At 32.4% G+C, this 14,236-nt stretch overlaps 1 protein-coding gene across 1 annotated transcript in view; it reads right to left on the reverse strand.

The window, feature by feature from the left end:
- LOC132749184 (adenylate cyclase type 5-like) overlaps positions 1-14,236 on the reverse strand; it is a gene marked incomplete at its 3' end in the record, with an annotated part of 53,424 nt that overhangs the window by 17,422 nt on the left and 21,766 nt on the right. The window contains 5 exon segments of the mRNA XM_060738897.1: positions 4,193-4,305; positions 4,935-5,085; positions 5,542-5,700; positions 6,074-6,184; positions 7,477-7,605. Of these exon segments, the coding sequence (XP_060594880.1) occupies positions 4,193-4,305; positions 4,935-5,085; positions 5,542-5,700; positions 6,074-6,184; positions 7,477-7,605 (663 nt within the window).

Raw genomic sequence — 14,236 nt, forward strand, 5'->3', positions numbered from 1 at the left:
AAGACATTATTTATGTGAATTAAGGAATATGCAGGTAAATTTCAGGTAAAAAATCAATTGAAAAACGTAATTGCATTCTAAAATATAACATTTTAGTACAATTTATCACAAAATCATGAATATAACTGTTCAGACAACCAAGAATATTTGTGCTGGTGTTAAAGTTACCAATTAACTTACAAAATTAACCAGAGATCAAAATGACAAGATTGTTGTGTAATTCCAGGCAATGAAATCATATGTACTTCGGGTAAAGTAAATGTGTGCTTCATATTTTATAATGAATTCTAACACAACCCTATTAAACATAGAAGGACCTAAAGTGTGTGCTATTATGATTCTTACACGACCCACATTTTTCCCTATTGAACATAGAAGAACAGAAAGTGTGTGTTATTAATGATGCAAAAAAAATCACAGTTTGACATTCTATATTTAGACATGTGACATAATCATTATACATATGATGTTACCAATTAAAATGTGACATGCTGAAAATGAGTACGGAAACAAAACAAGCGCAATTTGGCTTAATATCAGGTATGGAAGCATTTATTTGTTGATGTCGTGTTAGAATCAAAATATTATATCCAAATCAGTGATTTTTTCACTTGATAAAGTCACTGTTTGTCTTTCGGATATGCATCATTATACAATTCCTTGCATCCAAACTCCAAACAATCGATAAAATCACTGATTTGGATATATTATTTCTTAATTAATGAAATTGATATGTAAATATTAATAACTAAATATCTGTACAAAAAGTGCTCTTCAGGGTTAGATGACAATAAAACAAGAGAACATAGATTAGAATCAAATTTGTATGAATTTAAATTTTGATGTGATAAAAAGTTTTTTTAAGAAATAATATCTGTCTTCTGAAACAGTCGACAACAACACCTGAATTAAAATATCTTATCAATCATGCATTCCTCTATAGCTTTTATCAGGACAAACTGTTTCAGTTTGATTTAGTTTTACTGCATAGTAACACAATTAAGGTCATATGGCACTGAAACTGGAAAGATGATTTTGGCTAACTTCGGGTGTTACAAACTTGCAAGCAACACCAGAGGGATCTAAACCACCTCACCTGCTAGAGCTAAGAGATACATAGACTCCAATAATTCAGACCTTAGTAAGCCGCCTCCTACACTCATGCAGGGAAAAACGGTGCCTGCAATTCTGATGCCTCAACTCTAAAAGGCAACCCCTTAGCCATAAGGGAGTCGTATAAATGATATAATTATTAAACATAGGACATAACATAATACTATGGATAACAAATGTCAAAAGGTCAGACGTTTTATTTTAATTATGAAGATAAAAAAGTACAATATCACTGTTCTCAACTGATAACTTGAAAACAGTAACAAAATATTATTGACAGTATTTGCCAAGAGACAAAATTGCAAAAGCCTTCTGTTTTCCAGTCATTCTTTCTAAAGTTAAGGGAAAAATGCTTTTCATGATCCGATTCTGAGAGTCTGTTCTAATGCTTCCTAGCATGCAATTGTGCATCGACAGGTATTTGCATCATCCTCATCATTTCAGGGTCTTTATGCCGTCCTATATTGTTGTCCCCAAAACCTCAGTCTTGTAGTAATAAAGCAAAAAAGATCCTTCTGATAATAATTAACATACAAGGCCCAAAATTTGAAAACAAATTTGATCATAATCCCGCCATGACATAAGTTTTTTTCAAGGGATAACGAAAACAGCAACAGTAAAGGGGTAAAGGGCAAGATGGAAGACTCCCTTGGAATGCAATGAAACAATATTTGTACAAATGAAATTTAAGACTCCAGTTGTAATTGATGTAATGTTAATGTGATAGTTAATATGTTAAAAAGTGCACATCTCCCACACACCCTTATTGTTAGCGCCTAGCTTAAGCAGTATTCAATTTTCAACATTAATGGTCCCCCGACGACGAGAAAATATAACGTTACAATGAGGTTAAGTATTATAATGGCAACAATTTACAGCTACAACCACACATCATCTGGTAACTTCTGCTCTTCTTGTGTCAGTATAAAAACAAAGACTGAAGTGCTTAAATATGAACCAAGAAGATCCAAACTTTACGGTTGTTTTACTGTAATGATTTCCCATCAAAAATTTATTACATCGGCCAATATCGTTATAAATCATTTCTGGACTGTTATTTTTCCCAATTTTCGGTATTCTATAATCTTTAACCATTTAAAACCGGAATTTAGTACATTATAAGCAATAAAGGATAATTGATTCCGGAAATAACCTATTAATGCTACAAAATGGGCTGATATTATAATATTTTTGGGGTTAAACTACCTTAAAATAAAAATGTTTAAATTGCCAGTATTGACATTGGCATGGTTTTGTAATAAATCAAACTAAGAAAAAATACAAAATAACCTTGACTTTCTGTATTGACTCATAGACTGTCTAAACACCAGATATAAATGAACTCCAGAATGCTCAGTCACAGTCGTTATTTCTTACAGAAATTTTTCATTACGTATAGTTCTAGCTTGATAGAAAATTGCCGTAAAAAATTATAATGGCTCATTAACGTTTATAATTTAGCTGACTGAGTCCTGACGTATTCAAATCAAGTCTTATTGTTGGTAATTAAGCCTAAAGATTGCTAATCAATTTATCAAATCTGTCATTTATCAGCCTTATATTATTGATATTCCAAACAAGTACAAATGTACTTAAACAAGTACAAAAGTACATAAAACTCTTTTTCATTTTTAATGCAAGATCAGACATTCTGAACATATTCTTATGCTATTAAGTTCATCAGGAACAAGGTCACCCACTTATAAAGGAGGGTTAATAACTTTTATGATGACAGGAGCTACATTTTCTTGTTCCATCAAAATAGAGTCAAGTCAACAAGCTTGTATATCAATGTATGTTGTCTGACCTGATACATACATTATACCATTCAGTGCTTTTCTAAGGGCTGATTTTGGGGCTGATATACAAAGTTCAGCCCATGATTCCCCTCATATCTCTAAAAAGTATTAATTTTTCACCAATTATTGAAAACAATTCCTTTCCTTATCAAAAGTGAAGAGCATTTCTTTATAAGTTTGAAATGATAATTAATGGTGCTGCATCGCAATTTAACATAAATGGAATGTTTTTGCCTTTTTATAAATTTTCCTCTATTTCCCCCTGTATCAGATGTCATTAATTTTTCCCCTCTTTATGCATGGCTGTGCAAATTATTTATTCCCCTAAAAACATATGCCTAAATGTGAAAGTAAGCATTGCTGCTAGTAGTTAGTGGCTGTCTTATTTATGTAATATTACATAAAATTCCTCACAATAACGTTCAAATAACAATGGCCTCACATAGTTCAATTTAACTCCAAAAGTTTGACCACTGCCATAATCCATTACACAAATCCAGCATGCTTTTTAAAGGTTAATCTTGAAAACCCATCGCTTAATAATTATGCAGACACCAGTCCTTAACCATGCTTGCTTTTCTTGCCATTTATATTTGTTTGGGTCGTCAGACCAAACAAATAATGGTAGCGAAATTTCAGACCCTGATGCTGTTAATTGCAAATGCAGAAAGTAGTCTGCTTTTTTGAAGCGGTTACTTCCCTTTATATGTACACCAACACCGAAAAATTCAGGAGAGATCACTGCGTAAAGATGGTCAAATGACAGGCACATTAATTTTCAAGCAAACTAGTTCCCGAATGGTCGAAGATTTCTAATATTGTTTTATTCTTTATAGATATACATGCTTATAGTAAGCTCCATGATTATTTACATCTGTGTTAAACAACAGTAATAAGGGTTACAAACCCTAATTTAGAATAATATGGTTTTCTTCAGACCATTAACATATAACTTCACTGTGGCCGAGGGGTTTGCGCACTCGCTTAGGAAGCGAGAGGTCTGGAGTTCAAATCCCAGTTAAGGCAACTCATTTTTTTTTCAAATAGTTTAAGTCAAATAAACATTGAATTGAATATCAGTGTTGCAATTAGTCTTATAGCCAATTTAAATACTACAATTAAAAAGCTGGAAAGCATTGGTAGCACTATACAAAAACAAATTGGTTTATAATCTCACAACCTTCACCTTTCTGACATTCTGAGACCCAAACAAATTCAGCACCTTCTGTGCTTTGATTTACTAGGGATATCATTTATTAATATTCAAACAATAAACTTACTTGTTGTGTATATTGGCGTTAGCATCTTCACCAAATCCCATCGTCTTCATGCCTTTACTTAGGTTACTGTTGGTTAACTGATTATGAAGACCTGTACGACTATTTTTAGGTACCTGTATACCAATAAAAATTTCTTTTTTAAATAAGATCAGTGTTTCTACTATTTTAAGGTTACAAGTGTAGACTAATAAAATTTCTTTTAAAAGATCTGTTTTAACTATTGTTCCATATTTAATATTGTACCATTATTTAATTAATGTACAATACATACATAGTTACTGGTATATGGTTTTAAAAAATGGGTCAAAGAAAAGGCCGGGTTGCATTTGTATACCAAATATCATGATCAGGCTGTGATGTTACAAAAAATGTTTACCATTAATTTGACCATTAATGTCAAAAATTTAACTAAGTCTGTAAATTATAGGAAGTGGACGAGCCGCTGCCGCCACCCATCATTCACCATACTATAACCCAGGTTTGCATATGTGCAACCCGCCAAAAAAGGATGTTCTGTCAATCAACTTACTATATAAATATATCATTATCATAATAATTATTTTGTATTCCATTTGAACAAGTTATTGATTTATATACATGTATCTAATGATGCTCAAACGATCTTCCCCACTGAAGTATCAGAAGGACAAAATCAATGTGCTACCCTTTGCAGTCTGGCCATTTTTTATTTTTTCTAAAAATTACTTCAGTCAATAAAGTATATAATGTACAAGTTTATGACCTTTTCCTTCTCTCTGTGTTGCCCATTTTTAATGAGATAAGTCTTGATGTTGTTGTCACGTAAATACTGGTTCCTATCTCCACCATTACCTTCCTCCACTTCAAAATCTCCGTTGAGACATTTCAACGTCTCTTCTGTTATATGAACCCTCCTACAACATTTGTTATATAAGTTAATAAAAAACATTAATTAAACACCTAGTTAAATCTATAATAGTATTATTTTAAATCTATTTTCATTAGACAATTGTGATGTTTAAAGTATCTTTATTATACATTGTAATACAGCATGTGTTTGTAAGACCAATTTTCATTGGATAATTGGCAGTTATTTAATCAATTTTTTAATATATGCATGGCTAATCTGTCAATCAATGAGGTAATTATCAGTTATTAAAGTGGAAGTTTAGGAGAGAGACCCTATGTAAAGCAATAAACTCTTTTTACAACAACAGTTTCAATAATCTTCTGAAGTAAGGTTTAGCAATGAGTTTAAAACCATAGAGACGCTGCAGCATCATTATGACTCCTCTCAGTTCATCAGTACAAAAAAAGTTTTTCTCCTTTAAGGCTGTCTCTATGCAGATAATATTCATTTTTCAACTTACCCTGGTATACCTCCTGCTTCCATGTTATTGGCTAAGGTAACGTCATTTGACCAGACGTCAAACTGCCATTTCCGCAGTCCAAGTACGCCACAATGCACCCTACCAGAGTGTATACCGATTCGCATATTTACCTCTGTGCCTGTCACATTTCGTATCAACCTGTAAATTAAAATATTATATTAAGAAAATAAAATTAACAATACAGGATGGGTTATTGTAGGTTAGGTTAATTACATAAGGTAAATTGGAGGTTAAATGGGCAAAAATAGACAAAACAGTTGGCAGGCCATTTTGTCAGGAAATAACTATGTGAACAAAAGTATGAACTTATTTTCATCTGATTGAAAATGCTAAAGGTGGAAATTAAAAGGGTAAACAAAGGCATAAAAAAAGGTGTCAACAATGGTATGAGCAAGATTTGACCAAACCTATGATTGAATCTAATAATATCATCTTTTCTGTTAATAGAATGAAATGAAATTTTCATGCTTATTCAAAATGCATTTTAATTAAGGTAATCAAGTAAACTTACGAGATTGCCTCGATCATGTCTAGCCCCATGTCTATACAGCACTGAGCATGGTCTGCTCTTGCCTCCGGCACTCCACACACACAGTAATAACAATCTCCTAAAATCTTGATTCTGTGTAAGAAAACAACATACAATTAATAATACTGTTTTGATATCATAATTACAACAGAAAACTCAAAGAAAACAGATATATTATAAAAACCTATGATAGACAATAATTAGCTATTTGGTAAGCGCTTTTAAATTTCTGCAATAAAATACCAATAACAACAATCATGATGACCATTTAAATTGTCTGGTTGGTGGGCAATTTCTGGTTAAACCGAATTCTTTTAGTTTGTAATATCTAATAAAACTATCATGATTTCCATGACAATTTTAACCTGTATGCAAATCCAGGTAAAATCTTAACACTTGTGATCATAACTTTTAACTTGTTTGCAATACCAGGTGATATTATCATTATTGTGTCACAACTATGACAATAAATTTAACTTGTATGCAATACCTAGAAAATTACTAGCATATAACTGTGACCATAACCTTTATTTTGAACAGAACTGAACATATCTTTAATTCACCAAGGTACAAGAAGATATCATATTGTACAACATGGGGTTATTACAAAATTTACAATTACACAAAATAATATACATGTAGTATCCAGTAAATGAGTATTACAATGTTACAATATTACAAGAAAGAGAGAAAGAAAGTATTGTCTGCAATACTTAAAATTACAATCACTATTAAAATGTGTGCAATACTTGGTGTTTTTATCATTATTGTGACAATAATTTTAAATTGTTTGCAATACCCAGTAAAATCTATTGCACTACAAGGTATAAGATTTTTAATACTTGTGACCAAAATTTTCAACTTGTTTGCAATACCTTTTGTAAAATTATCATAATTGTAACAATAAGTTACTCTTTAAAAGTTTGCAATACCAGGGGTGAAGTGATCCTTATCATTACCATAACTTTAAAATTGTTTGCAATGAATGATAAAATTAATCATAAGTGTGATAAATTATCAGTATAGTGAATACAACTTAACTAGTGTGCCTTTCCTTGTAAAATTATCATCATACAACAATAATTTTAACTCTAAATTGTATGCAATTCTTGGTAAGTTTATCATAAGTGTAACAAAAATTCTGATTTTTCTATGCAATACTTGGAAAATTATCAAAATATACAGACTATAATTATGACTCATTTCAACTATTGTGCAACATCTGGTAAAATTATCATAACTGCAGCGATAATTTTAATTTGAATGCAATATCTGGTTACCGTAAATTTATCATAACTGTAGCAATAGTTTTAACTTGTATGCAATACTTGAAAAAATTATCATACATTGTAACTGCAGCAATAATTTAAAGTTGTATGCAATACCTCAGACAATGATTATCTGCAGCCAGGCAGTCAAATCTGGCAAATATTTCATTGAGCAGCTGTACCAATTCTTGAGCCGTGCACTGTGAAGATAACTGGGTAAACCCACACATATCAGCAAATGCAATACTGAAATGATAAACAAAGAATATTATGTATAAGATATAATTGATAACAGCAAATGAATACCTGAAACAACAAAGGTAATTATATGCAATGACTATTATATAACATGTATTAATTTTGCAAAAGCAATACTTATGATGTATCTGAAATGGCAATACTACTAGGTGTAAAAAGAATCATTTACCAATAATATCTCACAGTACAACCTCTACAGAAACAACCTTAGAAAGACAAAGATAAGCGGTTGTTGCTGAGACACAGAGGTTTTCCTCTTGAGTGTTAAAATTTATTTTTAAAGACACATCTACATTTACTTTAAAGGCACATTATGCCTTAGAAATGAATATTTTTTTCAAATTCTTTAGAAAGGTCAAATATGTGTTAAATAATTGTTTAGGAAATGAATTTATAGCTTTTAAGATGATCAACAGCAGACAAATACAGCAATTAACATGTAGTAATGTGTCATAAAGGCAGCACAATGTCGACAAAGTAGTATTTTGACATACACAATACTAAATTTTTATAATTATAATTACATGAATAGCAATTGCCAAAGAGAAAAGGAGCAAAAGATAAATCATCTATATGACCTATTTTAACTGTCACAATAAAAAAGAAAGTTTTTTAAAAATAAAATTTAGAGCATTTTTCAGGCTTAATGGGTCTATAGGTTTCATTTTGAATAGTATTGTTACTATTCTTGTAAAGAGGTTATTACTCTACAGAGGGGAGGCTACTCTGTTGGCATACATATTATAGGGCAATTGGACTGTTTTTTCAGGGCTTCTGATTTTCATTCATACTGGGTATGAAGATTATACTTATTAGTTTGAATCGTCTTAAATGTTTACACTCTGTCCCACTGAAAAAAATTTGTCTATTCATCAACATTATCAAGTACTACATATTTTAATACTGAATTCATTTTAGTAAGATTGTTGAGGAAGCTTAGACGCTAAAAGACACACTCTAAAACCAACCAGTACTTATCAGATCAAGTAATGTAAAGTTTCAGCCCCGCCACCCCCCCAAAAAAAACACACAAAAAAAACACCCACGAAAAAGAACCTGAACTCTTACCAACCCCATGATTGAAGCATTCTGAATTTTTAACAAGATTGCCTCCCCTGATACTTGTATTTATATGTCAATACAATAATGAATAGCTGACAGTTGATGACATATGACTGGCATCTATAATCTATAGAGTGTCTCCGATATCAGTTGGCCAGCCACTATCAGTTACTTGATGACTTTCAAGTGCTACCATATTGTAAAAACTGATTAGCTGAAATAAAATTTCCTGCTATTTATTGATCCTTATTGGGCAAATATCCTGATGTTCTGTAATATGTACTGTTAAAGCCGAGGGTACAAAATTCTTTATAAAACCAAACAGACAAGCCAATAAATCGTGACAAACTTTAGATAGCTTAAAGTGTCTCAATACATTATATCTCCGGAGTTGAAAAATTAGTAGATAACATTTTCTTTTTATATTTTATTTGCTTTTTATTTGTACAAAGAAAAAAAACAACACGTTTTATAAAGTGCTACTTTATGACACATTGTTACTCCTAAAACACTGCTTTCTTCACATGGTAAGCATTTAAATTGCATATCCGTTTCTTATTAACTTCATCAGATATGGGTTTTACACACATACTTGTCACTCACTGTGACATTAACCTTTGACTTAAATAACCTTGGTGACCTATAGTCCATGGCCGCTGACCCTTAACAAAGTTTAACAAACTAAGGATCATTGATCAGACAAAAATATTTCCATTTTTGAACTGTGATTTTCTAGGGATCATATACTGACCATAGACAAAGTGCCATCAAGTTTAACAAACTTTTAAAACTTACACCTTCTCTAATGATTGATTGGACAAGGACTTCCACAGTACCACTGTGACCTTGACCATTGACCTTATGACCTTAAAATCAATATAATTCATTCTACTAGCCATTGGCACTGTCTTTTCCTAAATAATGCAAGTAACAAACAATGTCTTATTCCTTCTGCAGTTATATACCTGACTGAAACATGGATAACATGAAGTACAGAAGGAAAGACCAACCCCATCAAAGTCATGCTCCCTCATTTTAAGTCAGGAATTTATGAAGCACAATTACTCTGTGGCTTTGAAACTGTCTATGATACCAACTTATGTAAGAAGCACTCTGTAAAAAAAATTCCTTTAAATTTGGACAATTTAGGCAACAACTCTATGAAAACTGTTCTAAAATAGCCTGGGTATTTAACTCCTATGCTTGATATCACCAGCCAATTGATATCTATGTAAAAATGGATAATTTTCTGTCATTTTCTATTACTAAATGCCATGTTTACACTATATATTCAGCAGCCACTGATATCACAGTTCAGAATGCCACGGATACAAAAAAAAGCTAGACATGAGACAATGCTGGTTGGGGGGATATGCAAAAATGACAGGCCTTAATTAATTGTTGTGTGAAAGCCATACCAGAATTTAAGAATGTTAAATATGAATTGCCATGACAGCCACAGTGTGGATATGATACATTTAAAGTCTGTAGCAGACATGGTAAAAAAATGTGACAGTACATTAAATAAAGCAATAATAAATCTAAGAAGCAATCAATATTGGGATGGAAACATTTTTTTATTCATATTACCCAACACCTTATGTTCTTTTATAGTAATGTTTTAATTATGATGCACCTAAACTAGTCTCAATATTTCTACTGCAAGACCGACCATTGTTTTATAATTTGATATATCATAGATGTCTTTCTTTACGAAGGGCAACCATCATCTGTATAATATAATTTAGCCCTATAAAGCGCACAATTTGTTGGGCTAGTGTGTAATATTGTTGAGTTCTTCCATAGTCTGACAATAGGCCTTTAGTCTGATAGGTGTCAAACAGTAACAGGGTTCTCATTTATATAATCAGATTGTCGATCCATATCATTGGCTAAAATGCTGTGGATATTGGTTGTATTTTCAGTCTGAAGATTAAAATATCCCCCTTAACCCTTAGCCAAATTGGTTGTTTTCGTTGGCACAATTGTTGCCTCAGGTAAACAAGAGCGATCAGTAATCACGTGTGTCGCCTCATGATGGCCAATTTCATGTTGGGACAAATTTTGTGACAGACGGACAGACAGACGGACAGACAGACGGACAGTGCACAACTAGACTTGGTACTGATCATTCCTGTAAAGTTTGGATAAAATTGCACCAGTAGTTTATGAGGAGTAGTCCGGACAAGCTTTTGCGTATCTGGCAACACACAGAAAAAAAACACCTTTTTATCAAAGGGCCATAACTCAGCCAAAAATCATTCAACCGGAAAACCCGTGCAATATGCGCAAGGACTTGAGCTACAGATCAATCCTGTAAAGTTTCATTGAAATTGCATTAGTGGTATAAGAGAAGTAGTCAGGACAAACTTTAAAAATAAAAATTATTAAAGGGCCATAACTCAAACACAAATCATTGAACCGGAAAATGCTGACAATATGCACAACTAGACTTGGTACTGATCATTCCTGTAAAGTTTGGATGAAATTGCACCAGTAGTTTATGAGGAGTAGTCCGGACAAGCTTTTGTGTATCTGGCAACACACAGAAAAAGAAACCTTTTTATCAAAGGGCCATAACTCGGCCAAAAATCATTCAACCGGAAAACCCGTGCAATATGCGCAAGGACTTGAGCTACAGATCAATCCTGTAAAGTTTCATTGAAATTGCATTAGTGGTATAAGAGAAGTAGTCCGGACAAACTTTAAAATTAAAAATTATTAAAGGGCCATAACTCTGACAAAAATCATTGAACCGGAAAATGCTGACAATATGCACAACTAGACTTGGTACTGATCATTCCTGTAAAGTTTGGATGAAATTGCACCAGTAGTTTATGAGAAGTAGTCCGGACAAGTTTTGTGACGGACGGACAGACAGACAGACAGACAGACAGACAGACCACGGAGAAGTGATCCCTATATGTCGCCACTACTCCGTAGAGGCGACACAAAAATGAAAACCCTGAAGTTATGATACTAATTGTCTTTCAGAAGAGAACATGTAGAAAATAATGTTGCCATACAACAATGGTTTATACAAGGCATGTCAAAGAACTAAGGGCTGTTTATGTATGCACAGTAACTCAGAGATACAGCTGCTTCAAAGTGCAATTTCCCAAAAATAACTCAGTACGAGTTCCATAGTAATTTTGTCAACCGAAATGCTACATTAAATTAACACAAATAGGGTGTCCGTTTGAAATGACTCTTTAACCCTTCAAATTTCAACCCTTCAAATTTCCAAAAGGCTTAATTTGACCCTAAGGATTTTAACTGGAAGGTCAAAATTTGTTAAAATCATGGGGATTTGGCCTTGTTGAGTTAGTTAAACTTAGTCCATTCTGGTCAAAATGACCCTCAGGATTTCATGGCTAGAGGATACCCTGACAAAGGCATCTAGAAATGTGTATTAGGTTAAATGCCCTCAAATATCATTATGTTATACATGTAAGTCTGCAGACAAACTGCAGGACAACAGGATAGGTGTTGACAACATGACTGATGCACAAGGGCAAATCTATATTCCCCCTCCCCCCTGACTGCATCCAAAAGAGTGAGGGGCATTATAAAAAGCAGGCAAACGACTGCTTGTCAATAATTCTGTGGATAAATTTAGCATAATCTAACAAGATTTGGATAAGAAGACTAAAATGGCAAAAAAAATTATGGCGCAATAGATTTCAGGCAAAAAGACAACAGAGTTAAAACATCTAGAATAAGTTTAAGAAATGACAAAGTCAGGGTATTATTCAAATATCTATGATAAACTACAACAAGAAAAATATTACATACATTCGTATGTAATATAGGTACGATTGCATACTACTTTTTGTGAAAACCTTTTATGCTTGCTGCATTATATGTGTAATGTAAAATGAACAAACATGTCATGAGATATTTTATATCTTTAAACATTTTCATGGAATGTAATTAATGTATCATCATATTAAAGTTGCATGCCTTCAGATGAGAAAAATGATTTCAAGAAATCAAAATATGAAAAAAAAATTCACGGTCAATTATTGACTGCCTTGAAGCATAATCACAGAATAAAATTACAGAAAATTAAAAACCTTTTTAATACACTAAAGGTAGAATTTCATTGTAAGTCATTTATAGTCACAGATTTGAGATATGATTATTTATTCACATTAACATCATTATTGGTTATATATATTGATAAAAAAACCCTAAAGACACAGTTTGTAAATATTTATTACAATAAAATATGAAAAAAGGTATTTTCCATCTTATGCGACGCGCCGAGGTTAGCTATATTTATAATTCCCGCGCTAAGTCAAGGTACCGTGCTTGGGATAATCACTTGATACTGTAAATGGCAGCCATTTTACGATACGAAAATGCCTGGCCTTCCTCGGACAGTTTATCCTACCGAAAAGATATGCAAAAATACTTGCAATTCAAAGTTTGTTTGCTACATAAAGATTATCGATTTACTCTTTGCAAACTTTTTCTCTGCCTGATTGTAATAATATTGATGTGTTTTAATTGGCTTAAACCATCACGTTATCAATACACATAAAGGTGTGAACTAATTTCGTGTTCATTAAAATCATTCCGTTAATAGACATATAACAATCTTATTTACAAATGAATTGATAAAACAACAATCCCAGAAGCATTTAAGATAATAACAATCATTGGAAAAAAATAAATGCATATAAATTGTGTATGACAACTCACCCCCTAAACAAAACATAATAGACTGAACCAAAATTCTTAACCTAACTATGTAGTTGCATGACCATGATTAGAAATAGCAAACCAAATCTAAGAGGTAAACCTATTGTAAAAATAATACTATGACCACAGCAGATTTCGTACAGAAAAGTATAATCTCACAAAAACCTGTTAGGTTTTTCGTTACAATATTGTCATAAAGAGCAATACATGTTACACAATTTCTTAAATATCTGTCACCTTAACACAATATGTGACCTCATCTTTGAGAAAATGTGCCGTCATTAACTTACAAATGAGAATCTGTACTTAAGTCTACCCATAAAACTGACACTTCTTTGTCAGACAAGCGATGATGGAGAAATTGGTAAATGCAAAAACATGTAAAGAACTCTCACTATTTAGTAACTACTTTTCGAAGACTGTGAAAGAAGAACCGGATAAAATACATTCATTCAGAAAATAAATCTTAGAATGTTTGCACGAAACCAAATATTTGTGACATTTCGCCAGTGAAAAGATTTAATGCTAGTTTTTTCCTAGACACTGATGATCAATAAGTTACAAATATTGTCCATTATGACAACAACCTGCCGATATTGTTTATTTTCTCCACCTATAATAATGAAGACATTGTGATTTAAAATTGACACTTTTATACCATTAACAACTTATCGGCATAAGTTCGGATGACCGACTTCGAATAATGTCAACAAGAGCTCCGATGAGGCGGAGTAATGTGGCTGATGGCAAATGGACCTTTCCATTTTTTCGCAAATTATTAAGCCACACCTTTTCTATTCATTGCTAGGTCAACTGCTCACAAACAGTATCACAAACATAACCATGTGTT

The sequence above is a fragment of the Ruditapes philippinarum genome, unplaced genomic scaffold (genome assembly GCF_026571515.1).
Source record: "Ruditapes philippinarum isolate M1 unplaced genomic scaffold, ASM2657151v2 ctg6272_1_1_1_1, whole genome shotgun sequence".
Classification (NCBI taxonomy): domain Eukaryota; kingdom Metazoa; phylum Mollusca; class Bivalvia; order Venerida; family Veneridae; genus Ruditapes; species Ruditapes philippinarum.